The 27,938-nt window shown below is 31.4% G+C and overlaps 3 protein-coding genes across 4 annotated transcripts in view; 2 read left to right on the forward strand and 1 right to left on the reverse strand.

The window, feature by feature from the left end:
- LOC145329640 (uncharacterized) overlaps positions 1–12,789 on the forward strand; it is a 49,327-nt gene extending 36,538 nt beyond the window's left edge. For both annotated transcript variants that reach the window (XM_080173968.1, XM_080173969.1), the window contains 2 exons: positions 2,867–2,934; positions 11,928–12,789. In XM_080173968.1, coding sequence (XP_080030094.1) covers positions 2,867–2,934; positions 11,928–12,003 — 144 coding nt within the window. In that variant the 3' untranslated portion in view covers positions 12,004–12,789. The remainder of the gene's footprint in view (positions 1–2,866; positions 2,935–11,927) is intronic.
- A 6,917-nt stretch (positions 12,790–19,706) lies between these two features.
- Positions 19,707–27,938, reverse strand: part of RpS24 (ribosomal protein S24) — a 133,687-nt gene continuing 125,455 nt past the window's right edge. The window contains exon 7 of the mRNA XM_080173978.1: positions 19,707–19,716. Coding sequence (XP_080030104.1) covers positions 19,714–19,716 — 3 coding nt within the window. The 3' untranslated portion in view covers positions 19,707–19,713. The remainder of the gene's footprint in view (positions 19,717–27,938) is intronic.
- Positions 20,689–27,627, forward strand: LOC145330641 (uncharacterized). The gene is made up of 6 exons (XM_080175309.1): positions 20,689–20,836; positions 21,027–21,089; positions 25,053–25,071; positions 25,513–25,549; positions 25,828–25,921; positions 26,632–27,627. Exons 1-6 carry the CDS (start codon positions 20,759–20,761, stop codon positions 27,115–27,117), a joined length of 777 nt encoding a protein of 258 aa, XP_080031435.1. The 5' UTR covers positions 20,689–20,758; the 3' UTR covers positions 27,118–27,627.

Genomic DNA, 27,938 nt, shown 5'->3' on the forward strand with positions numbered 1-27,938 from the left:
GGATGACAACACATTGTATATATCGAAGTACAACAAATCATACACACGGAAAAAATGAGTTAATAGTTTTGATTATAATCCTACAAAATTAGATCAATAACTTATTAAGATAACTATATGAAATGTAAATGAAATCCAATGATGTTAGAAATATGTCATAAGATCAGAGTTGTACACTATCACTATGTGCTAGAAATCAAAAGAGGTTTGAGTTAAAACTTATTACAAAATGAAAGCAAAATTGTATAGATATTGAACATGTTTTTCCTCTAGTTTATGCTTTAGTCACAATAGTTGCTTAAGAAGAATTTGCAAAATATTCTGGCCAAACAAAATATCAAACCTTGAGCTGTATGCTAAGACCAAGTGCAATAGTATTGAAGCAGAAGTTAAATATAAAAGACTAAGGTTGCTAGGATATGTGTTCAGAATGGAACAAAATAGGTTTCCAAAAAGTGCTTAAAATGGAACCCCACCACTGGTAAACGTAAACAGGGACGACCAAAAATGACCTTAAGGCAGAGCACTGAAAAAGACCTAATTAATTTAAAATCAACATGGGGAGAAGCTGAGAAACTTGCCAAAGACAGCAGGAATTCATGGAGGAACAAGGTGTCCGTATTCTCTGGCCTTCACAGTCAAAAAGAGAGATGCGCCTGATGATGATGAAACAATTAGCAGTCTTTTTTAAAATGCCTAGTCGAACACATACATCCCCTTATTATTTTGAAACAGATATAACATAAAGGGGAAGGAGATTTTCTTCTGGTAGTTTTCTACTTTAGGTCCGGCTAGGATACTGGATACAGGGTAGGATTATGGGTCTCAGGTATATGTCCTGAGGGGTTTAGGCATAAGAAAACATTGATGACAACATCCACAAAAGCAAAGTTCTGAAGTAAACAGAACAAATGAACATGTACACTTGTAAAGTGTTAAAACTTAATAAGCAGAATATCAATTTATAAATCAAAATTCAGAATGTTTTAAAAAGAGCACGGGCTTTCTGGTAACAATTACAGAATAAATAGTACTTAGCTAAAACAGAAATAATCGTTTAAAACCGATGGAAATTCAGAGAAAACTAAATATAGAAATTTAAATCTATTAAAGAAATACTTTGGATTTATTGACTATTTATTTTTCTACAAATCAATGTCGCTCCAATAGTGATGTTCTTTTGGTGTAATTTTTAAAAACTTCTTTTCTTTCCTAACACGCTGTGGTTATTAGCTAGAGAATTTTTTTGCAGAAAAGATTCATTCATCTAACCAAATATGTGCTCTATTGATATTAAAAATTACTAATACAATATTATCATGAAATAATCTATAAAAGTACAACAGCCGATCCTTGCGGCTAAATTCAAACTTCGCGGCTGCAGTTTAGTCGGAGCCGCTGCTGAGGGAAATATAGGCTTGGTGAGGCTTAAAGTGGCTGCGGCTTATTTTATTTCTTATTCTTTATCTAATATCAGGGCCTATTATTATTCAGCCAATTATTTCCATTCGAAATTAACGAAAATGAAATATTTGTTTTTGATGTAACTAAAGGGAAGTGGTTAAGAAGGGGAGTAATGAGGGAAGATGGTTGTGGGGTAGATTTTTATATATAATTGTTTGTCAGAATCACTATACCTTGTCCCCGGCTAATATGAACAAGGTTGCGACTGTGGCTCTCTACCCATCTATTTATCTATCTATCCTTATATTTATCTAATTGACCATCTATTTATCTATCAAACTATCTATTTATCTATCTATCTATTTAGTTACTCCTAGGGTTCATACAAGAGCAGATAACAAATAAACTGGAACCATCTATTTATCTATCTATCTATTTAGTTACTACTTGGGTTCATACAAGAGCAGATAACAAATATACTGGAACCATCTATTTATCTATCTATCTATTTAGTTACTACTAGGGTTCATACAAGAGCAGATAACAAATATACTGGAACCATCTATTTATCTATCTATCTATTTAGTTACTACTTGGGTTCATACAAGAGCAGATAACAAATATACTGGAACCATATATTTATCTATCTATCTATTTAGTTACTACTTGGGTTCATACAAGAGCAAATAACAAATATACTGGAACCATATATTTATCTATCTATCTATTTAGTTACTACTTGGGTTCATACAAGAGCAGATAACAAATATACTGGAACCATCTATTTATCTATCTATCTATTTAGTTACTACTTGGGTTCATACAAGAGCAGATAACAAATATACTGAAACCATCTATCTATCTATCTATCTATTTAGTTACTACTTTGGTTCATACAAGAGTAGATAACAAATATACTGGAACCATCTATCTATCTATCTATCTATTTAGTTACTACTTGGGTTCAAACAAGAGCAGATAACAAATATACTGGAACCATCTATCTATCTATCTATCTATTTAGTTACTACTTGGGTTCATACAAGAGTAGATAACAAATATACTGGAACCATCTATTTATCTATCTATCTATTTAGTTACTACTTGGGTTCATACAAGAGCAGATAACAAATATACTGGAACCATCTATTTATCTATCTATCTATTTAGTTACTACTTGGGTTCATACAAGAGCAGATAACAAATAAACTGGAACCATCTATTTATCTATCTATCTATTTAGTTACTACTTGGGTTCATACAAGAGCAGATAACAAATATACTGGAACCATCTATTTATCTATCTATCTATTTAGTTACTACTTGGGTTCATACAAGAGCAGATAGCAAATAAACTTGAACCATCTATTTATCTATCTATCTATTTAGTTACTACTTGGGTTCATACAAGAGCAGATAACAAATATACTAGAACCATCTATTTATCTATCCATCTATTTAGTTACTACTTGGGTTCATACAAGAGCAGATAACAAATATTCTGGAACAGAAAGGAAAAGAATTAATCAAGTAAGAATTGAGAAAAGTGCAGCTACTCTATGACCAGGTTTATATCCCCGTAGGTCCGTTTATATCCCCGTAGGTCCGTTTGTCACAACGTAAAGTGAAAGTACTTTAAGATATTACAAGGGTTTCATAAATTAAAAAAAAAACATTTTTATTTTCAGATTATTTAATAGAATTCATATTCCACCAACTTCCAATTTTGTATTATTATTATTATCCTCTTAAGATTTTTTTTTCAATTTTAAATATTTTGATACTTTTCCTAACCCCCCTGACAGAACTCAGGCAGCGATGCTCGGCACCCTTGCCTGCCTAGCCGCAGCGATCGGCCCCTTAGCCGGCCTAGCCGCAGCGCTCGGCCCCATAGCCTATAAACTAACCTAAAATATTTTTTTTTTAATTGCGTTCTCTGCCAGAGTCATAGTTCTTTCGGGGGGGGGGGGATGATAACGCCGAATCTTCAAGCTAACAGAAATAATTTCCATCACCCAACTGGACTGATTAGGCTTAGTAAAACCTAGTGACTCGGCCAGACTAAAGTACCTGCAACTCCGTCATGTTAGAGTAGCTGCGCTACTTAAATATACAGTTTTTTATGATTTTTTTTGCTGACAAAGGTTTCGTGATTTTTGTAGTAAAAGTTAATTTTACCACAAAATGAAAATTGTTTGGTAACATTTGTTGATTCGAAAAAGAAATAATAAATGAAGATAGATTGTTTTTCTAAATCTAAAGAAGTGATTTTCTTAAAACATTTACATTTGTATTTTCTATCAAATATAAAAAAAAGTTTTGTAAAATCAACTGATTTTTTAAATAAACCTATTAATTAGATATCAAATTTAGTTCCCCTTTACTTATAAAATAAAAAATGATACACATTAGATCTTTTCATGAAAATACCCATTCTCGAATTTCATTCTTCTGCTAACCTAAAAAGTTACTTTAGGGGCCTAGAAATACATGTGCAAAATTTCAGCTCTTTATCTCTACTGGCGACCTAGCGCCAGGCATGTAAAATATCAACAGATAACGGTAGCACGGCGGTTTTAACAATATCTCAGTAATGTGCAGGTTTTAAGCTCTTCTGCATATTTCAATTTAAACACATAAGGCCAAAGATATTATATCCAAAAAATCTTTTGTCAAAGTCTACTTTACACCTAGCGCCAGTCAGTTTTCTAAAATCATGCATTTTATACCTGTGAAAAATGATATCGCCAGCGCTAGGTGTAGAGTAGACTTTGACAAAAGATTTTTGGGATATCATATCTTAGGCCTTATGTGTTTAAGTTGAAATATGCAGAACACCTAAATTCACCTTCCAAGCCATTCTCTGTGCATTTTAATTGTTTTTATGAAATAACGGGATTTCAAAACTGCCTTTTGAAAAGGCCTAAAAAATATCTTTTTTTGTCCCTTTTTTCACTGTTTATAGTTACAACTTATTAAGATATTATTCTCAGTTAAAAAAAATTGGCGCCTCCAGCACCAAAACTGACAAAAACAGGCAGTTAAACTTCAGTACCCCTACTTAACCCCCTAACAGACCCCCCCTCTATCTCGGCTCCTGTTACAGATAGAGACGTAAAACTTTTTTCTGGTGGTTCATGTGTATTTTTAGAGAAAATTACTTTTCTAGTCATAGCGGTCAGACCGCTCCTTATCCGCTTTTTAGCGGCCAGTCGCTAAATATTAAAACTGCTGTAGAGCAGCCAATTTTAAAGCTAAGAAAACCAAATTTTATGACAAACTATTATTTTTTATAACAAAAAAAATACATATTTTTTTATTGTACTACATAAGTTTTGTTGTCCCTCATTTTTATTTGTTTTGTCAAAATTTATTCAGAAGGTACCATGTGATCAATTATATATATTTATTCATACTTTTCTACACTTTTTGTGTGTCAAATCAGATTGATTCCTAGATTTTCAATTTCTTGGGAAGGTGGTGTTACCCTCCCCCAAATTAGTTATGAACCTTCCCAGGACCTAAGAGAAGCTACCCTGTTATGGGGAACCATATCAGTTCAGCAGTTAGTGAGATCCTTCAGTACAGAGAGAGATAAAAACAGACATTCTGTTATCCCCCCTAAATAAAATATCCTTCCCCCCCCCCTGCCTAATAAACACATTGGACGTCCTTGAAGGGGAGAATGGTAATATTACTACAATTATTTTTTACACTATATCAATATTAAATATTTTACAAAAGTTTATATAAAGACAACCATAGACACAATTTTTCTCACTATCACTGATTATAAACTTTTTTTTGTTAGATACTATAAAAATAGGTCCTTCACTTATTGTATCCACCTTTCACCTAAAATCAGAAGACATTTCTAAAGTCATTTTATGCATACTAGCACATAAGAATCACTGGCAACTTCGTTTTCTGTCAATGATCCAGAATCTTTCTATCAACAGTTAAATTTTGAAAATACATCATGCATTTGAAAAGGAAAATAAGAAAGATAATATGTAATAGGATGGAAAAGAACATCTTGATGTTTTTAATAATTAGATTTGTATATTTTGATTTTTATCCCTTTGTAGACAAATTGATAATATTTCTAGGATCATGGAAAGAAAACAAAGTCATTCCTAAATTAGGACAGAAGTCACCTTCCTAGGAAGGACATAAGTAGCCTTCCTTATGTGAGAATTTTTTAGATGAAGGGCATAACATGCCTCCCTTAACAAAGATTTTGCAAGATTGAGGACATAAGTAGCCTCCCTTCACCTCACAAAACCTAGCTTTTTGATCCTTCACATAGCAAAATCTTGCATAAAATTGGTTTTTGGTACATCACATAGCAAAATATTCGAAAACTTAGCTTTTCTGTCCTTCACATAGCTAATTCTTGCAAAACATAGCAAATACTTACAAAACATAGCAAATTCTTGCAAAACATAGCAAATTCTTAGAAAACATAGCTAATTCTTGCAAAACATAGCAAATTCTTGCAAAACATAGCAAATTCTTGGAAAACTTAGCTTTTCTGTCCTTCACATAGCTAATTCTTGCAAAACATAGCAAATTCTTGCAAAACATAGCAAACTCTTACAAAACATAGCAAATTCTTGCAAAACATAGCAAATTCTAACAAAACATAGCAAATTCTTGCAAAACATAGCAAATTCTTACGAAACATAGCAAATTCTTGCAAAATATAGCAAATTCTTACAAAACATAGCAAATTCATAGAAAACTTAGCTTTTCTGTCCTTCACATAGCAAATTCTTAAAAAACATAGCAAATTCTTACAAAACATAGCAAATTCTTGCAAAACATAGCAAATTCTTACAAAACATAGCAAATTCTTGCAAAACATAGCAAATTCTTGCAAAACATAGCAAATTCTTGCAAAACATAGCAAATTCTTGCAAAACATAGCAAATTCTTGCAAAACATAGCAAATTCTTGGAAAACTTAGCTTTTCTGTCCTTCACATAGCAAATTCTTGCAAAACATAGCAAATTCTTGGAAAACTTAGCTTTTCTGTCCTTCACATAGCAAATTCTTGCAAAACATAGCAAATTCTTAAAAAACATAGCAAATTCGTGCAAAACATAGCAAATTCTTACAAAACATAGCAAATTCTTGCAAAACATAGCAAATTCTTGCAAAACATAGCAAATTCTTGCAAAACATAGCAAATTCTTGCAAAACATAGCAAATTCTTACAAAACATAGCAAATTCTTGCAAAACATAGCAAATTCTTGCCAAACATAGCTTTTCTGTCCTTCACATAGCTAATTCTTGCAAAACATAGCAAAAAAGGGTCCCAAACTCAAAAACGAAGTTTCAGCGTGAATTTTTGACACTTAGAATATTTTTGACCTTGTGTCCTCTCAGTAGGTACGCTTGATGTCACCTGGGTATTTTTTTCTTTAAAAATTTGACTAAGTGTCAAAATATTTTTGGACTTAGCCAAATTTACTAAGGATTCGAACCATTTCCCAAATCTTGCCGTCAGTACCAAGGACACCAGGTCACCGTATCTCAAGAACCAGTGGTCGGATCGCGCTGAAACTTCGTTTTTGAGTTTGGGACCCTTATTGCAAGAATTTGCTAGTTTTGCAAAAATTGCTATGTTTCGTAAGAATTTGCTATGTTTTGTAAGAATTTGCTATGTTTTGTAAGAATTTGCTTTTTGTAAGAGTTTGCTATGTTTTGCAAGAATTAGCTATGTGAAGGACAGAAAAGCTAAGTTTTCCTAGAATTTGCTATGTTTTGTAAGAATTTGCTATGTTTTGCAAGAATTGCTATGTTTTGTAAGAATTTGCTATGTTTTGCAAGAATTTGCTATGTTTTGTAAGAATTTGCTATGTTTTGTAAGAATTAGCTATTTTTTGCAAGAATTTGCTATGTGAAGGACAGAAAAGCTAAGTTTTCCAAGAATTTGCTATGTTTTGCAAGAATTAGCTATGTGAAGGAGAGAAAAGCTAAGTATTCCAAGAATTTGCTATGTTTTGCAAGAATTTGCTATGTTTTGCAAGAATTTGCTATGTTTTGCAAGAATTTGCTATGTTTTGTAAGAATTTGCTATGTTTTGCAAGAATTTGCTATGTTTTGCAAGAATTAGCTATTTGATGGACAGAAAAGCTAAGTTTTGCAATATTTTGCTGTGTTTTGCAAGAATTTGCTATGTTTTGTAAGAATTTGCTATGTTTTGCAAGAACTTGCTATGTTTTGCAAGAATTTGCTATGTGTTGCTAAAATTTGCTATGTTTTGCAAGAATTTGCTATGTGTTGCTAAAATTTGCTATGTTCTGCAAGAATTTGCTATGTTTTGCAAGAATTTGCTATGTGAAGGACAGAAAAGCTATGTTTTGTAAGGTTTTGCTATGTGAAGGACAGAAAAGCTAAGTTTTGCAAGATGAAGGACATAAGCAGCCTTCCTAATGTAAGAATTTGTCAGACAAAGGACATAAGTCACCTCCCTTAAGTTAGATTTTGTTAGATTAAGGAGATAAGTAGCCTTCCTTAGATCAATTAGATCAATTTCCAGTGACTTCTGTCCTAATTAGGAATGACTTTGTTTTCTTTCCTATTTCTGAATGTTAATTTATTTAATTGCCTGCGTCTGGCATCTGACTAAAATAAAAATCTATTACATTAGTTTCAACAATTAATTGTGTTGCCCCTTTCCGGACCTTATTCAGCCAGTTTTTGTATGAAGTCTTTTATTGTGATCATAAACAAATAAAAATATTAATTAGCGCCGCCAACCGCCATTTTACGTTATTTGTCGTTTTTTGGCGATGGTCAGAAAAGGTATTTTTTTGTTATAAAAAATAATAGTTTGTCGTAAAATTTGGTTTTCTTAGCTTTAAAACTCTACAGCAGTTTTGCAAAAATTGCTATGTTTCGTAAGAATTTGCTATGTTTTGTAAGAATTTGCTATGTTTTGTAAGAATTTGCTTTTTGTAAGAGTTTGCTATGTTTTGCAAGAATTTGCTATGTGAAGGACAGAAAAGCTAAGTTTTCCAAGAATTTGCTATGTTTTGCAAGAATTTGCTATGTGAAGGACAGAAAAGCTAAGTTTTCCAAGAATTTGCTATGTTTTGCAAGAATTTGCTATGTTTTGCAAGAATTTGCTATGTTTTGCAAGAATTTGCTATGTTTTGCAAGAATTTGCTATGTTTTGTAAGAATTTGCTATGTTTTGCAAGAATTTGCTATGTTTTGTAAGAATTTGCTATGTTTTTTAAGAATTTGCTATGTGAAGGACAGAAAAGCTAAGTTTTCTATGAATTTGCTATGTTTTGTAAGAATTTGCTATATTTTGCAAGAATTTGCTATGTTTCGTAAGAATTTGCTATGTTTTGCAAGAATTTGCTATGTTTTGTTAGAATTTGCTATGTTTTGCAAGAATTTGCTATGTTTTGTAAGAGTTTGCTATGTTTTGCAAGAATTTGCTATGTTTTGCAAGAATTAGCTATGTGAAGGACAGAAAAGCTAAGTTTTCCAAGAATTTGCTATGTTTTGCAAGAATTTGCTATGTTTTGCAAGAATTAGCTATGTTTTCTAAGAATTTGCTATGTTTTGCAAGAATTTGCTATGTTTTGTAAGTATTTGCTATGTTTTGCAAGAATTAGCTATTTGATGGACAGAAAAGCTAAGTTTTGCAATATTTTGCTGTGTTTTGCAAGAATTTGCTATGTTTTGTAAGAATTTGCTATGTTTTGCAAGAACTTGCTATGTTTTGCAAGAATTTGCTATGTGTTGCTAAAATTTGCTATGTTTTGCAAGAATTTGCTATGTGTTGCTAAAATTTGCTATGTTCTGCAAGAATTTGCTATGTTTTGCAAGAATTTGCTATGTGAAGGACAGAAAAGCTATGTTTTGTAAGGTTTTGCTATGTGAAGGACAGAAAAGCTAAGTTTTGCAAGATGAAGGACATAAGCAGCCTTCCTAATGTAAGAATTTGTCAGACAAAGGACATAAGTCACCTCCCTTAAGTTAGATTTTGTTAGATTAAGGAGATAAGTAGCCTTCCTTAGATCAATTAGATCAATTTCCAGTGACTTCTGTCCTAATTAGGAATGACTTTGTTTTCTTTCCTATTTCTGAATGTTAATTTATTTAATTGCCTGCGTCTGGCATCTGACTAAAATAAAAATCTATTACATTAGTTTCAACAATTAATTGTGTTGCCCCTTTCCGGACCTTAATCAGCCAGTTTTTGTATGAAGTCTTTTATTGTGATCATAAACAAATAAAAATATTAATTAGCGCCGCCAACCGCCATTTTACGTTATTTGTCGTTTTTTGGCGATGGTCAGAAAAGGTATTTTTTTGTTATAAAAAATAATAGTTTGTCGTAAAATTTGGTTTTCTTAGCTTTAAAACTCTACAGCAGTTTTAATATTTAGCGGCTGGCTGCTAAAAAGCGGATAAAAAGCCGTCAGACCGCTATGACTAGAAAAAGTAATTTTCTCTAAAAAGAAATATGAACCACCAGAAAAAAGTTTTACGTCTCTATCTGTAACAGGAGCCGAGATAGAGGGGGGGGTCTGTTAGGGGGTTAAGTAGTGGTACAGAAGTTTAACTGCCTGTTTTTGCCGGTTTTGGTGCTGGAAGCGCCAATTTTTTTTTAACTGAGAATAATATCTTAATAAATTGTAACTATAAACAGATAGAAATATTATTTAGCGCCGCCAACCGCCATTTTACCGCCAAAATTGGCGGTTTCCGTTATTTGTTGTGTTTCGGCTATGGTCAGAAAAGGTATTTTTTTTGTTATAAAAAATAATAGTTTGTCATAAAATTTGGTTTTCTTAGCTTTAAAATTGGCTGCTCTACAGCAGTTTTAATATTTAGCGACTGGCCGCTAAAAAGCGGATAAGGAGCGGTCTGACCGCTATGACTAGAAAAGTAATTTTCTCTAAAAATACACATGAACCACCAGAAAAAAGTTTTACGTCTCTATCTGTAACAGGAGCCGAGATAGAGGGGGGGTCTGTAAGGGGGTTAAGTAGGGGTACAGAAGTTTAACTGCCTGTTTTTGCCGGTTTTGGTGCTGGAGGCGCCAATTTTTTTAACTGAGAATAATATCTTAATAAGTTGTAACTATAAACAGTGAAAAAAGGGACAAAAAAAGATACTTTTTAGGCCTTTTCAAAGGGCAGTTTTGAAATCCCATTATTTCATAAAAAAAATTTAAAATGCATAGAGAATGGCTTGGAAGGTGAATTTAGGTGTTCTGCATATTTCAACTTAAACACATAAGGCCTAAGATATGATATCCCAAAAATCTTTTGTCAAAGTCTACTCTACACCTAGCGCTGGCGATTTCATTTTTCACAGGTATAAAATGCATGATTTTAGAAAACTGACTGGCGCTAGGTGTAGAGTAGACTTTGACAAAAGATTTTTTGGATATAATATCTTTGGCCTTATGTGTTTAAATTGAAATATGCAGAAGAGCTTAAAACCTGCACATTACTGAGATATTGTTAAAACCGCCGTGCTACCGTTATCTGTTGATATTTTACATGCCTGGCGCTAGGTCGCCAGTAGAGATAAAGAGCTGAAATTTTGTACATGTATTTCTAGGCCCCTAAAGTAACTTTTTAGGTTAGCAGAAGAATGAAATTCGAGAAAGGGTATTTTCATGAAAAGATCTAATGAACATGCTGACGTTTTAGATATTTTAACATAATTTTTTAATGATTTAATTATTATTTTGCATTATTTTTTTTTGAAAATATCGCTAGTAGGTTATCAAACATCTGTTTAAGGTCAGTTTGCAATAAATTTAATACGAACATTTGTTCCGATTTTGAATAAAACTCTTTAATATAAAAAAATGTCACTCCATGTTTGTTACTGTTTAATGTTTATTTTGCTATCTAATATGTTGAGCTTCGCTTTTATCGAAGTTGTTTTACTTGTTTTACTACATATAAATCTACATACAAAATTCAGTTATGTAAGTTTCTAATAATAATCACATTTTTAAAGCAAGGCTTTTTTGAGTATGAATATACGTAACAAACTCAATACAAAAAATTCCAAAGGCATGAAAGATATTTCTAATCGTTTAAAAACTTTATTCAATTGCAAAATCTTTATTAGAAAAAAGCCACGAAAAAATTTTGAAAAGGTAATAAAAAAATTCGTCCATTTTATGTCACACACTTAATAAACTTTTTATTAATGAATTGTATACTTATTTTAGGACTTGATTATAGAGATGCTTTCCTAATACGGTCATATCTTGTTAACCTAAAAATCATTATTTGAAAAATAAAATAAATAGGATAATTATATTATATCAAATTGTTGTCAAAAGAGTTTTAAATGGAAATACAGACGATAACGATCTGGTAACCATTATACTAATATGCCTTTTTTAGCAACAAGAACTATCCCTTGCAGATGGACGTACAGACAAGCATACGGAGGAACGGGCCAATCCTAATTATAGAAGAGCTTCGCTTTTAGAAAGTTAGTAAATAAATTTTTTCTTTCTTTTTCAGAACAGAGCTAGCACGAGTATCCTTGGTTGATCAAATATCCTTCAGCAGATTTACACAGAAATTATTACAAACTTAAGATGAAAAATATGGCAAATTTAGGAATTTTTTTAATCGTAAAAATTATTTAATTAGTGGCAGTTATGACATTTTTGGCGTTTTCCCAGTGATCCCAGTCCCCCCCCCTTCCCCCTCTTCCTTCGTATAGAATAGGGAGGGGGGAGGTTAAATTTGGATATATATGTTACAAGTTCGGGTAATACATAAAAATAAAACTTTTCAGCACTCCCCCTTCTTATTTTTTTTCTTTTCTAAAAATAAGTCGGTAGAGTATTTTCTAGTCACTAAGCACTTTAACGGAAAGCCTTATCATTTTAATTGTTTATTAAACATTGGGAAAAAAATAGAAAATAACTTTCAGGGGAATTTTTCGTAGCTGTCCATAGCGCCGGTGGCAAAATCGGAATTGATGTCACCGTGTTTTGGCTTACGTGTTCTATTGACGTCATAGTAGAGGAAAGGAGAAAGGGAAGTGGGGAAAGAAACCCGCTAGAAAAGAGATGGGGTATAGTATATTTTATGACGTAAAAAGAATAGGCACGTCAAAAGTGGGACATTTATCCCTGTTTTGCTAGGGCACTATAGACAGCTACGAGTTTTTCCACATATTTAAATGATTTTTAATGTTTTTTTTTAACTTTAACCTTGGACTAAGAATATGTAACTTATTAATTTATCAAATATATAAATAGTTAAACTAAGGTTAATTTCAAATCAGTGCAAAAATAAATAATCTGCCAGTAACCAATCAATATATCAAAAGCAGAAAAAATAAGTCTTTCTAAAAGTATTTTATTAAGAAAAATGCAAAGCATACTATTTTAACTTTAAAATGTTATCAAAAATGAGATTAAAAGATTTGCCTTAAATTCCCATTTACATTTTAAAAATAATGTTTTTGATGTTTGAAATTTGATTTTAAAAATGCATTTTCTGTTGTAATTATAACTTTCAAAATTTAATTTTCTATTTTAAATATTTTACTTTTAACCATATGATTATCTAATTATTTTTAATTGTCACAATATTTAAAAATAAACAAATTCTATATAACTCATTATTTCTATAAAAAGATATTTAGTTGTAAATTTGACCAAAAATAAAAATAATGGACAGATTTATGGATTTGGATTATTTTGAATCATCATTATTATATAATTAAGATATACAGATGCAATAATCAATGATACTTTTCTTATTCTTTATTAAATTATTTATGTTGTGAAATGTAAGTAATATTGTACATTTTTTAATTAGATAGGACACACAGAAAAAAAACTTTATTTCTTCCAATAAAATAGCAATGGAACATTGTTTCCAGTATAGCTTCGAAACCGATTGATATCTTGTGGATTAAAACCGGTTCTCAGCCATACTGAAAATCATTTATATCATCGAATTATAGACAATTTTTCATCGAATAATAAATTTAAAATCCTAAAATTAACACCGAAGGCCCGGGCTAACAAAACTGGTTTGAAAATTTTATTTTTTTATTTTAATATCCGCGGAAGGCTGTCTATAATACGATGCGATAATTAACTAATATTGTCCGATTATGCATTTTATTGGTTAGGTTTAATTATTTGGAAGATTTTTTTTCTTTTGTTATGTCATATCTCTGATGTAATACGAAAGTCTTAAAGATTTAAGCGTGATTTTCCACAAAGTGCCTAGTCCGGCACAGATTTCCTTCCCCCTCCCCTTTGACATTATTTTTAAATCAATTAAAATAAAGTCTTTCATTTCATTTTTAATTTGTGCTAGGTTAAGTTAGGTTTTATTGGGTACTAAGTAGCACTGTAGGGTTAGAACCCTCCGCAGGTATTAAACATAGAAAATAACCCCCCCCCCCCCCACTTTCATTTTTAATATATTTTAAAAGAAATAGAGGGGGTTTTTGTGCTTGCTAGGCACTTTGATGGAAAAAAAGTTACTCTTGGTCAAACTATGAATATATAAATGTTCTCATGATATTCTACAAATAAATATATTTACTGTATATTGTAAATAAATCTTGTCTATATCATATACTTTTATGTAATATTTTTTCCAAATAAAATTTATCTATATTTTTCTACTATTTACTTTTGTTCACATAAATCCAATGTCTTACAACAGCAAGATTAGTGGAATTTGGAAGCTTCCAAAAAAAGCACCTTACAGTGCCTAATAAAAAATAACGTCCTACAATACATATGACCAATGATAGGCCAGTATACATCTTAATTAACCAATGATCAAATGTCTTATTATTGGTAATTTGTGTTGGATGAGTTCATGTTTACATGCACTATAAGCTGCTTCCATCCAAAGGGCTAAAATGTTTAGAAATCAATTGGGTAAAGGAAAATGCGAAGTACGATTACTACCAACAGTAGCAAAGATGTTTGAAATTCTAGGAGAAATCAAACGACCAACCATTGAGTTCTTTTCTTTGTCTAAAGCTATAGATCTCTGAAAATCTTGATTAAAATTGGCTGTACTTTTCAAGGAAGCTATAAAAATGTTCTGGGGGGGGGGCGGGGGGGGGGGGAGTAGGCGATTTTCCTGGTCTCCAATCCCCTTCCATATAAGCTAGGGTCGAATAAACAAAAATAAAGAGGAAACAAAAGAGACAAGGAATTATTTCATCAGCAACTACATATATTTGGCTCGTCATAAACCTTTAACACACATTTAATAAACATAGAAGTACTCTAAGCGTCTCCTCGTTAGGGTATTCATAGTAATTTCTACATTTATTACAATATTCTAAAGATTTTGTTAGAAAAATCGGACAACCCTATCAGACATTGTGACAGACAACAGATATTATGACAAACATATATACTCTCGCTAATAAAAGTCGTTTTTAAAAGCGAAGTTTTTCTATAATTAGGGTCGGTCCGTCCGTCCGAGATAGTTAGCTTTTATTAGTTAATTCAGGCATGTTAGAATTGTCCTATCGATTTCAAACTTTGCATGGTGATTCCTGTAGTAGTTAGGTACGATTTAAAAAGCGTAGCAACTCTATAATTGTTACCAGAATGTCCATACGTCCATTTTAAACATGTTGATTTTTTTACTTTTTTAATAACAATTTTTTATGTGATAAAATCTTCCGATTGATCTGATTTTTTGATTACTGATTCCTATTACAAAAAGGTACAATATTATGAGCGAAGCGTCTCTATAATCAAGTACTAAAATGTCAGTATGTTCTTAAACAGAATTCTGTATTTAAGAAGTTTTGCAACAAATTTACGTATAATTTTGTCAAACCTTATATTTTCATATTTTGTATATTCAGTTATAACAAAAGTTAATGTTCGTCTGTCATATCGTTTCAAAGCTTCGCTTTTATGGATGTTGTCATCCTTGTTTATGTACTGAATTTCTTTCTTGATAAAAGCGGCAGATAAAGTAAGGACCCAAAAGAAACTAAAAAATAAAGACTTAAAATAGATCATTATAGAGTGGCTTTGCGACTATAGAATACATTAAAAAGTTTGAACGTAAATGATGAGATAAAATTTAACCTTATATAAAAGTTCTGTAAAATTAAAATGATCAAGTATTAAAACATTTCTCATAAAAAAGTAACAGGATGTATGTGTGTGTTGCAAAGGATTTCACTAACCGAAAACTGGTATGGTTCTCCTTTAGGGGTCCAAAAAGGTTTAGAGATATTTGGGTGTAGGTTACCTCCACCCTCCCAAGAGAAATCGCTCCGATAACAAAATTTCTCGTATTCATTTGAATCCGGTGGATAGGAACCGGTTCTCATGAATACGAAAAAACTATGTCTAGCATCGTATTATATCCAGTTTTCTACGAATATAGAAATGTACAATCATAAGATTAAAACTAGTTTTTTTAGCCGGTGCCTTCGGCACCACAGGGCTAAAAAAACTAGTTTTAATCTTATAACTGTACATTCTATATCCGCGGAAAGCCGTTTATAATACGATACGAGAAATAACTATTCTCAACCCAGATTTTTTTTTAGATTCAAAAAAGATTAAAAGTGGTGGAATAAAACTTCAGGCTCAGAAAACTTAAAAATTCATAATAATCAATTGGATTTTACTGTTGTTTTTCTCGAGAATGCGAGATCTTAGCGGACAAAGACAGACATCCTGTTAATAAGTATATAGGATGAATTGCTTAAATAAGAACTGATAGAGCAACATTTTTTTTAACAGAAAGTAAAGGTGTTTTCATACTTTAATCATTTTAAATTTATCCTTTAGTTATTTTATTACCGTCATACTTTAATGACAGAATGATTTTTGCAGAATTTTACATAGAATAGAATTACTTTTTTATATCAAATTTTTTAACAGATTGTACTGAAATTTTTTTATGATTAAAATTGCAACTGTTTTATTCTAATCTTACTTTTTGCCAAAATTCTAAATATGCTGTGTTTCTGAGCCATACTGAAAAATCATGCATTGTATTGTATTATAGAAAATTTAAATTTATTTTAATATAAAGGTTTCGTGATTATCTTAGATTTTTGTATATTTATAAATTTTTATTTTGTTTTTTCAACAAAACATTTGCTCTAAAACTAACTTTGTATGTTTGTCCATCCATTTTTTTGTGCTTCGCTAATTAAGGATGTTGTCATTCTTGTTTCTGATTTGTCTTAGTACGTACTATAATATAATATAATATCTTTAGCAAATGTGTATTAACACAGCATAGACGTCCATAAAAACATTTATTCAGTGACAGATTACGCCCCGTCTTACGAAGCAGTACATACAATAGTACACCAAGCTACTGCTTAGTACCAGGTGTACTTTACAATTTTTCATAATATTTATAAAATCTAAATTGCATGACTAACACTAGATGTTATGTGTGGCACTGATTAGGCTTCCCTAAAAGTAGGAATATGAGGGGGGGGGTTAAGGGGTGATTACCCTCCCCCCCCCCAAATGAATTTGGGTTGGATTTAGAATTTTTACCCCCCCCCCTAAATAAAAAAAAATGCCTCTATGAAATAAAGATTACCCCCCTAAAATTTTTATTTTCAAAATTTTACCCCCACCAAATAAAAAAGCTTGGACGCCCCTGTTACACAGTATTTAATTTTTTATTTGATTTTTTAAATTAAAAATTTGTTAAAGGTTTATTTTTATCAGGCTAACAGTCGGCTGACGCATGCCTGCCGAGCCCTGTACAGTGATTTTACAATATTAAAGACAGCTATGAACCTAGTAATAGTGTCTAACTTTTTATCTTTGTGACGTAACAAAAATCGAAGGATGAGAGGGGAGGTGGGAAAGGAAACCCCTAAAAAAGAGATGGATTTTTGTTACGTCACAAAGATAAAAAGTTAGACACTATTACTAGGTTCACAGCTATCCTTGTATAATTTACAAAAAAAATAAAACAAGCTAAACTTTATCTTTCATTACGCTTTCTATATTAAGCATTTAATGACTCAGAAAGTTTAAAGTCGAAAGGACGATTATTCCCTATTTGATAACAAAAAGTAAATTGAACAAGAAATAAATTAGAATAAATACAAATGATAAGCTCCCAATGTTGTTCATCAAATTTTAGGTGCGCCTGAGCATACTTTGTGAACAATCTATTATCATTTTTTGTCACTAAGGTAGGATTTTTTTATACATTTTCTCAAACAGTTGAGAAGAGGGAAAAATAAGAGTGTAAAATATTCTGACTATAAAAGTTATTTCTCGCATCGTATTATAAACGGCTTTCCGCGGATACAAAATGTACAATTATAAGATTAAAACCAGTTTTTTTTAGCCCCGAGATGCCGAAGGCACGGGCTAAAAAACTGGTTTTAATCTTATGATTGTACATTTTTATATTCGTAGAAAACTGGTTATAATACGGTGCTAGACATAGTTTTTTCGTATGGATGAGAACCGGTTCCTATCCACCGGATTCGAATGAATAAATTCTGTCATTTGTTGGCTAAAAATATATTCTAGGTTGTTTTTTAATTGGGTTGCATAAGAGCCAATTTTCAAACTTTTCCACTAACAATTATAGAAATAATAATTTGGATTGTAAATAAACTAGCGGCTATGCCCCTAGCTTCTAGTGTGTGTGTAATAAAGACAAAAAAAAGACATTCTCCTGTAACATTTTGGACTGGCCAACAAGCAAATATATATTTTACAAAATTCAGAATTATCTTCCTGGCATAACATACGGGCTATCCTCCTATTATAAAATGTAACATTGTTTTTAGTTTGTCCGTTAAAATCTCGATAATAGGGACATTTCGAATAGTTCTCGGGATGTTATTAGGCTAATTGTTGCTACTTCTCTTTCATTTCGGATACAGGGTCCCTGGATTCTTGGGGCTCAATCACCAGTTTCTTTAAAGCAAAATAACAAATCATGGGATTTCTGAAAAATTATTATTGACAGTTAGGCTTAAAATAAACTTGAAGTCACTTAAATAAATACACTTAAAAGTATAAAGAAGAAATTTTTTAATGTAATTTAGACAATACTAAATCTCATTAACTTACTTAGCATAAATAGAAATATGGGAAGATGAAAACTTAACAAATCATAAATTAATTGTTGTTCTATTATGAAAATAAAGTGTATTTCGTTTATTGCTAATCGAGTCCATTGGGAAAAAACTTAATACTTTTGAATTCATTGCAAGTTGTTTTCAAACAAACAAAAAACGATTGACCCCGCAGGGTTAGAGCCCTCGCAGGGGCTACAAATAGAAGAAAACCTACTGTGAAAATACGATGAAATAAGAGGCGATGTCATGAAAGTGACTATACCCAAATATATTTGTTGGAATGAATAAACACTTATTGTTTAATGTTCTCACTTTTTTTATGCAAAACTGTAGGAAAATCTTTAAAATATTCTTTTTTTTATTTAGGTTGTACCAGTAGTTTAAACCTCTTTTATTTTTAGATTTATATTTTCCCTTAAAAACCTTTTATTGAAACAATAACATGCAAATTAAAATTTTGTCACATTCGCCAACAATCTCTAAGTTTTTATATCTTAGTGAGTTTTCAGATGCCTTCGATTACATTAACCAAAAAGGAAATTGCTTTAAAAAATTGTTTGTCCACTCCTTCGCTTTCATGAATATAATTTACTTTTCTGTCTTTTGTCTCTTAAATTTGGCAAAATATTCAGTCGAAATCCAAACGTAAAGTTATGAAGTTTTTTTATGAAGAATGTGAAATAAAAGTAGACTTGTCCCAGCTGGAAACTAAAGCTTGTTTATACATTTTAAAGCTATTTTTACTATGCTTTATACATTTCTATAGGCTTCGCCCCTAGCATTAAGTTACTCTGTATTAGAAGGGGTGAGATATAGGGCAGAAAAAGATGCTTAATTCGGACTTTGATCTAGAAGTAAAACAGAATAAAAACCATCTCTGAAGCTATGTGGAACTTTACTGAAATAGAGAACTTAATCGGTTCAGTTGTTATCGAAATCTTAAAGGACACTCAAAATAATACTTTGCATAATAGGATAATAATCTGTTATTTAAAATTCTCCTCATATGTACAAAATTGTCCTTGTTTTCTTAATGTTTATTTCTTCTTTTCCATAGACCTTTCTCTGTAACCTGTGGATGAGAGCTTTTCGGTTGTTTCCCTCAAACTTCCTGGTCGAGCATATAACCACCCCCCCCCTTTCCCCCTTATTTTGTAATGAATTGAAAATAAAGAGGGGGAGCTTTCCGAGTGTATTTTGCTTTTTGCCAGGTTATGCCAGACATGAGTAAGACATAAAATATAAACTACCACAACTTTTCTGTGTTTTTCAATTTATAAAAAAAAATAATGGGGGGGGGGATTTTAGTCCTCGCTATGCATTTTAAGGGAAATCTACAGATTTTCTATTTCTAATTAACTCAAAATATCAACAAAATTGAGATACTTGAAAAATTTAACTATACTTAAATTTCAAGTTTATTTAGAATTGCTTAAAATATGATATCAATTGAAAACTGTAAGACTCTTAAAACAGTGGTTGTATTGTATTTTTAAATTTTCATAAACTTAAATCTTAAATATTCTTATCAAATGAAAATAACCAGAGATGGGTTTTTGAAAGAAGAATTCCGCGTTTTATTATGAAATTATTATGAAAATGCCGCGTAGGATTTAAACAGAGTATACAACTTAGGAATTCAAAATTTTAAAACTATTATTTCAGCCATTTGTATAATGTCTAATAAAGATCTAAAAAGATGCATTAATTAATATACAGCAAAAATGGATTTAAGATTATTTATTTTTCTTCTATAAAAGCCGTACCAACAAAAGCGAAATAATTAAATAAATAGTTGTATACTCTGTTTAAATCCTACGAGGCATTTTCTTAATAAAACGCGGCATTCTTCTTTCAAAACCCATCTCATTTGTAATGTGTAGCAACCAATTGAAGTAATTCGGAAAAAATATTTGACAATTTCAGCTGATTTTTCCGTGATAGTTGGGGGCAATGTTTCTTAGAAAAGGCGACCTTTTTCTGCCTACCAAATATTGTTTTTATTTCGCTTGTTGGCTATACTTTATTCCTGAAATATAACTCTGTTGGTGAAAAGTGTGCACGTCCCTAGCTCATCTCTTAGTACGCGCCTGTTTTAAGTAGCTTGACAAAGTGTCTAAAAAAGTCAGCTTTGTGACGTCATAAAAATGAGGAGTTGTCCATCTCTTTTTTTAAGGGCTTACTTTCCCACTTCTCATGGCTGATTTTTGACACTTTGTCAAGCTACTTGTTATAAAATATATTTTTCTAGAAAAAAATGAACCTTTGGTTAAACATTGCCTTGGTTGTGGCAATATACCTCACTTTTACTGATTCATCACCACTAGCTGGACAGGTAGATAAATAGATAGATAGATATAGATAGATAGATAGATATATAGATAGATAGATAGATAGATAGATAGATAGATAGATAGATAGATAGATAGATAGATAGATAGATAGATAGATAGATAGATAGATAAAGTGAATAATAAAGTAGCTTCGCTACGAAAAAATCTATAAATTTTTTTTTATTTTTTTAGGTTAGCAAGTATGATCGTGTGCAAAGGAAGATATCTGTTTCAGATTTAGTCGAGCTTATGCAGGTATTTCAATGGATATAGAATATACGTGGATATTATGGCAAGGGATAAATTGTCGTCAATTTAAATTGCTGACAAGGACATCACTAATTGGTCAGTTCGTTAATCCAGTTGGAGTGGAGAGGGGAGGGGAGAGGAGAGGGGATGCCACCCCTCCCCTCTCTTTACCTATCGTTATTTTAGCGAGCTAAAATTTTCCAAGATTTTAAAGGAATAAGACAATGACCGATGAATTCATGTAAATCTCCAATGATGACACGCAAAATTATCCATTCTGTATTTAATGAAAGTCCCCAAAGGTGTTAAGTCAAAATATATAAAAAAAAACGTTATTATTAAAGGTTGGGATACTGTGTAATAAACACCCCAATTTGCCCTCTCTCCCTAACAAGTTTCACTTTATTAGGGTACATGATAATCTGGTGTAAACTCCAAGTAATAATAAATCCATTGGTATAGCACACATTTTCAAACATAGATAATTATTCCAGAAAAATTACCAACATCATTAAAATTTTACGAAAGTTTTACCTATATATAATTGTTAATGCAAAGTAGCTTGATGTCTGTCCGTTCGTCCGTCTGAAGCTTAAGATCTCGGTAACCACTAAACCGATCGGATTCTACTCTTCAGGGAATATACCTACTGGTCCTGTGGTGGTTTTAGGCTATTTATTGGGGGGTGGGACACCCAGACCCCCCAAAAAACAAAAAATTCCCCCCATTTTTTTTTTGTAGGATTTATCCTTATTTTAGATATTCTTATTTTTTTTACGAATTTCACCTTAACTTTTTTTGTCATCTCTTGGGGCAAAGCCCCTAGAGGCTAGGGGCGAAGCCGCTAGTTGTTAATAAAATATACGTACTAGGCTATTATTGAAGAATGACAGAATCAAGGGAAGTTTTTATACGATATAAAGTTCTATAACGTTAAAACGTTTTCTTTTGTAACATCAGGTTGTGAAAAAAAGATAAGATAAAATAAAATAAAAACTCTTTTACCAGAAAAAAAACAAGGATGTCAACATCCTTGAGTAGCAAAGCTTCAAAAATATGGATGGACTTACGAGCAAAGTTATTTAAAGAGCAGTTGTATAGTTAGGTGTTATAAGAAAGAAAAAAGAAATAATTTAAAGAAAATAAAGAAACCTTGTATAAGTAAATAAATGAATGTAAAAAATGTAATAAAAAAAATCAGCAACTTACCTTATATATGTAGAAGCCGAGAAAAAAGCGTTACGCACTAACGGATGGATATATAAAGTAAATTATAAATCAGCATCGCTTCTAAAAAGAAAGTTGATAAGTTATATTTCTGTATATAATTAAAAGTTTTAATAGAGTTTAGATTAGTATTTAAATTAAGCTCTAAAAAACTAAGAGAAATACTTTTTAATAATGAGAAAATAATTAAAACAAAAATCATTAAAATAAAAATATGCAATTTCGGCTGAGTACAAATATGCGATTCGGATGATGTTGGATGTGGCCGAATGTAACGGAGCAGGTGGCTCTAGCTTAGGCTGGTTTGCTGACACTGAGAGTGGCCGATTCTTCCTTCATACAAGTCTAAGGTGCATGGAGGAGTTCGGCTGCGGCTCCAGTTTCTACAAAGTCGCGTTACTAAGGCTAGCAGCTGGAGGCTAAGGCTTGTTGGGTGACTAAATAAGAAGGCGTGGAGGAGGCTAAGTCTTATTGGGTTGCTTAGAATGCCGCGAGCGTGACAAGCTGACTTAAAATTTAGTTGTTGTAGCTTGTTGGGATTATCGGGTGGCTTTGAAGGCCTCGTGGCTGATTTTTAAGGCTTCTCTAGGCTGCGCGCCTTATGGTGGCTGAGGCTGCCGAGCACTGATTTATTCACAAAAGTTTCGTGATTATGGGGGGAGGAAAATTTATTTGACATAAAACTTTGTTTTATTGATTTTAAGAATTAAGATCAAATTTAATAATCTTTGATGTGAATCACTATTAAAAGGAACAAACAAGAATTCTATTCCAAACTCTTATAAAACTAGATCATATTTATAATAGAACATTTCATATTTATATAGCACTTTTAATATTATATTTATATTAAAACAGGAAATTACTTTCTGGTATTGTATTAGATTCGGTTTTCAGCCATACGAAAAAATTACGTCAAACATCGTATTATATCCATTTTTCTACGAATATAAAAATGTAAAATCCTAAGATTAAAACCAATTTTTAGTCCGTGCATTCGACAATCGGGGATAAAAAACTGGTTTTGATATTTTAATTGTACATATTATATATGCGGAAAGCTGTTTATAATACAATGCGAGAAATAGCTATTACAGCTTATAAGTTTTTTTTTAATAATAACAAAAACAAGTTTTTAATTTGGCTGTGCATCACCGATTCGTTCTCCAAGTCGCCTAGTTTTGTCAAAGCAGCTGCTTCGGCTTGCGGTTGCTGAGAATGATTAAGGCCTAAGCTAGGGTGGCTGCAGCTAAAGGTGGCTGATTTTAAATTTTGTTGCTGTGGCTTACTTTGCGAAATAGCAAGCAGCGCAGCTGATCGTGGCTAAGGCTGCCAATCCCTGTAATCTTTGCTTCTAGAAAAAATTTTAAAGATTTTTTAACTTTGAAATCTTAAAAATTTAAAATAAGAATGTTTTCTTGGCACGTATGAGAGCAATTAACAGGGGCAAGGATGACAACTTACATTTATAGCAAAACACATAATAACAAGGATGACAACATCCATAAAAGCGAAGCTCTGAAACGGTAGGACAAACGGACATTAACACTTGTATAATGTCAGAACTGAATAATCAGAATGCGAATGTATAAGAAAAACTGCTTGATACGGGATAATGATTATGGACATACTTACATTTTTAGGACTTGATTATAGAGTTGCTTCGCTTATAATATTGTACTTTGTTGTCCCAGGAATCAGTATACCAAAAATCAGACCAATCGGATAATTAGGTCACATACAAATTTGGTGTTAAAAATGTAAAAAACAATCCACATGTTTAAAATGGACGTACGGACATTCTGGTAATGATTATAAACAGTGCTACGCTTTCTAACTCGTACCTAACTATTAAATGAATCTCCATGCAAAATTTGAAATCGATAGGACAATTCTAACATGCCTAAATTAACGAAAAAAGCTATTTAAAAAATCAACATGTTTAAAATGGACGTACGGACATTTTGGTAATGATTATAGAGTTGCTACGCTTTCTAAATCGTATCTAACTACTAAAAGAATCACCATGCAAAATTTGAAATCGATAGGACAATTCTAACTTGCCTAAATTAACAAAAAAAAGCTTTTTAAAAAAGTAAAAAAAATCAACATGTTTAAAATGGACGTACGGACATTTTGGTAATGATTATAGAGTTGCTACGCTTTCTAAATCGTACTTAACTACTAAAAGAATCACCATGCAAAATTTGAAATCGATAGGACAATTCTAACATGTCTAAATTATCGAAAAAAGCTATCCGAGACGGAACATAACGACATTAACATTTATACAGTTGCCTCGCTACCAAAAATAAGGAAAATTCTGACTTCCTGAAATTACTTAGTATTTCATTTCCAGCTACATCTTATCTAATTATCTTTAATTAGGCTTTAGAGTATTTATGAAAGCCAACTAGAATTAAAATATCCATTCAAACGAAGCTTATATGTATTAAGTTTGCTTCCTTTCAAACTAATTATTTAGTTTGATGTCAAGCAGAAAGACAAACTTAACCATGACCAATTAGAAGCTGTGCATTTAAATGGAATTAGGTTTCTTTAAGACAAACTTAACCCTACAAAATGAATTATAATTCTTTATTTTAAATACAGGTTGCTAATATAAATATGTACCAAGATTTATATATGCAATATTAAAAATCTTAGGGATAATTTAGAAAAAAAAAGTTATAAATTCCTACAATATTTATTAGAATATTTTCAAAATTATTCTTTTTTCAGTTGGAGCAAGGTGGAAACAGTAAGTTTTTTAATATTTTTATTTAGAAAGTTTAAATTTTTTTAATAATAGTTACCTTTATCTATAATATAAAAATGTAGTTTTTCTCTCTCTCCGTTATGATCTCACTAACCATTGAACCGATATGAATAATTATGGGAAGCTTCATATAGGCTGGTTTTAAAATATTTTATCTATATGTTGAAGGCACGACTAGATTCTAGTGCTTGTTTCTTTATATTTTCCTAGTGGCTGAGCCCTTACTATCTAGAGGCTCTATATTTGAAGGGTTAAGGAAAGACAGAAAAGTAGCCTAAAACCATACTTAAATTTTATATACATATAAACCATCCCGGGACCTATAAGTAGCCTCACTGTAAAGGAGGACTATATCGGTTCAGCGGTTAGCGAGAACCTTCGCTACAGACGAAAAAAGCTAATTTAAAATTGAATAATGTTTAGATTTAGAAGATTGGTTTGCTAAAAATTACAATATCAGGTAGGTATACCTTTATTATGTTAGAGAAGATGAAACAATTTTATCAACTCCCATTAAGCACTTCTTAAAGGTCCATGGAATGTTTATGGAAATTGTTAAGGAAGGTTACCCTAATCCATCCAAGAGAATTCGCCCCTAGGAAAAATCCACAATCCCATATTTTTTTTTACTTTCCCTTTTGTAAACAAAAATGTAAAGTGGAGAGTCAACCATCCCCATATACCTCTAGTGCCCTTAGAGACCTCTGGGGGCTTAGCCTCTAGACTATGATATTACAGGGCTAGAAGATCCCCGAAGAAGAAGAAAGGAAAGAAGAGCTCTGAGGAAGAGGATAGTAATGAGAGTAACAAGAGTAAAAAGAAAAAGAAGAAGGTATTTTCCAGAATGGCTTCAAAACCGATTAATATCCGATGGACAATAATTGGGTCTCTGTCATATTGGATCATGTATAGCATCGTATTACAGATAATTTTCTATGAATATTAAAATGTAAAATCATAAAATTAATACCAGTTTTGTTTGCTTCTCAGGGCTAACAAAACAAATCTTTTAATTTTCATTGTAATATCCGAGGAAAGCTGTCTATTATACGATACGATTAATAACTATAGATTTTTTATGTGATTTTGGAGGATTTTTCACGAAAACAATTTTTTTTTCAAGTATCCACCTCTATAGTTTTGATAGTAAAATCTTTGTATCTGTGCTTTTGTCTGTCATTCTCTCTTTCTGTCAGTAATGACGGAGTTGTCCGATTTTTTATACTAACCCTTTAATCATATAATTTTTAAAAAATTATTCTTAAATGTTCTTAAAACACAAGAAGTTAAATGGGATATGACGAGCCAAATACTCTGGCAAAAAAATAATCACATTTCCCCGTATTGTCTCGCACAAATTTCTCTTTTTTTGTTCTAATACATATGTTCCACATATATGTATCATTGTATACATATAATATATACATTCTTTTGTTTGGTCTATTAGATCCTCTTTCTTTTTATAATTTCAAAAAGCCTCGCTACTATTGGATGCAATCATCCTTGTTTACTATTAATTTAAATAATATATATATTTTAAAGGGAAAGAAAAGCAAAGAAAGTAAATCATCTGAAAGCAAATCATCTGAGAGCAAGTCTAGCTCAGAAGAATCTTCAGAAGAAACAACTACAACTACAACTACAACAACTACTACCACAACTACAACTACTACTACAACAACAACCACTACTACAACAACAACTACTACAACTACAACTACAACTACACCAACAACCACTACAACCTCCACTACACCAACAACCCCAACCTCCACTACAACTACAACTACTACTACCACAACTACAACTACTACAACAACAACTACAACTACACCAACAACTACTACAACATCCACTACACCAACAACTACAACCTCCACTACAACTACACCAACTACTACTACCTCAACAACCACTACAACTACTACAACAACAACTACCACTACAACTACTACAACAACAACTACAACTACCACTACAACTACTACTCCAACTTCAACTGTATCTTCAGTTGAATTCGGAGGTTAAATGGCTTGCAAGTTTTGTACATCACATTAAAACTTATTTAACATATAGAATTTATATTACATTTTAAGTATTAAGGAATATTTACCGTTAGGCCCATATTTATCCATTACATTTTTTATTTAGATTCTACAGAGCTGTTTAATTTTATAGACAATGATTATTTAAACAAAAAACTGTGTTCTCCAAAAGATTTTTAAAATGTAAATTTTTTAATGGATTATAAACCCATTAAAGGCATCTCACAACAAACTTTATAACAGTTAAATGTCCTATTTTATAGTTTGACAAAAATTTTATTCCCAGATTATTCCAATTTTGATTCCATTTTTTTCATTTATACATTATTCCTTTTTGAAGATTAAAATTGTTCTATTGAAATAATTAATGTGGATATAATCATTCACAAACAAAATATTTTTTTTTCATACTTTTTCATCTTTTGCACTTTTTTACACATATGCTTTTTGTATTTTATACATCACATTTGCAATAAAAAAATTAAAATTTTAATTTAGATAGTAATCTTTATATTTTTTCTAAAGGCAAAACATATTTTAAAATTAATATCTATTTTGACCTTTAAAAAAAAGTTTTAATTTTAAGTCAAATATTTTATAGCCGTAAAAATGTCGGACGTAATTTTCATTATGCATTGTAAAAGATACTCTTTTTTATATTTAGGGTAGGTACAGTTAGCTATTTTTTTAATTTAGGCATGTTATAACTGTCCTATCGATTTAAAACTTTGGGTGATGATTCCTGTAACAATTAGGTACGATAAAGAAAAAGTAGCAACTCTATAACCGTTGCTAGAAAGTTAT

The sequence above is a fragment of the Acartia tonsa genome, chromosome 10 (assembly GCF_053477335.1).
Source record: "Acartia tonsa isolate MP-2025a chromosome 10, ASM5347733v1, whole genome shotgun sequence".
NCBI classification, from domain to species: domain Eukaryota; kingdom Metazoa; phylum Arthropoda; class Copepoda; order Calanoida; family Acartiidae; genus Acartia; species Acartia tonsa.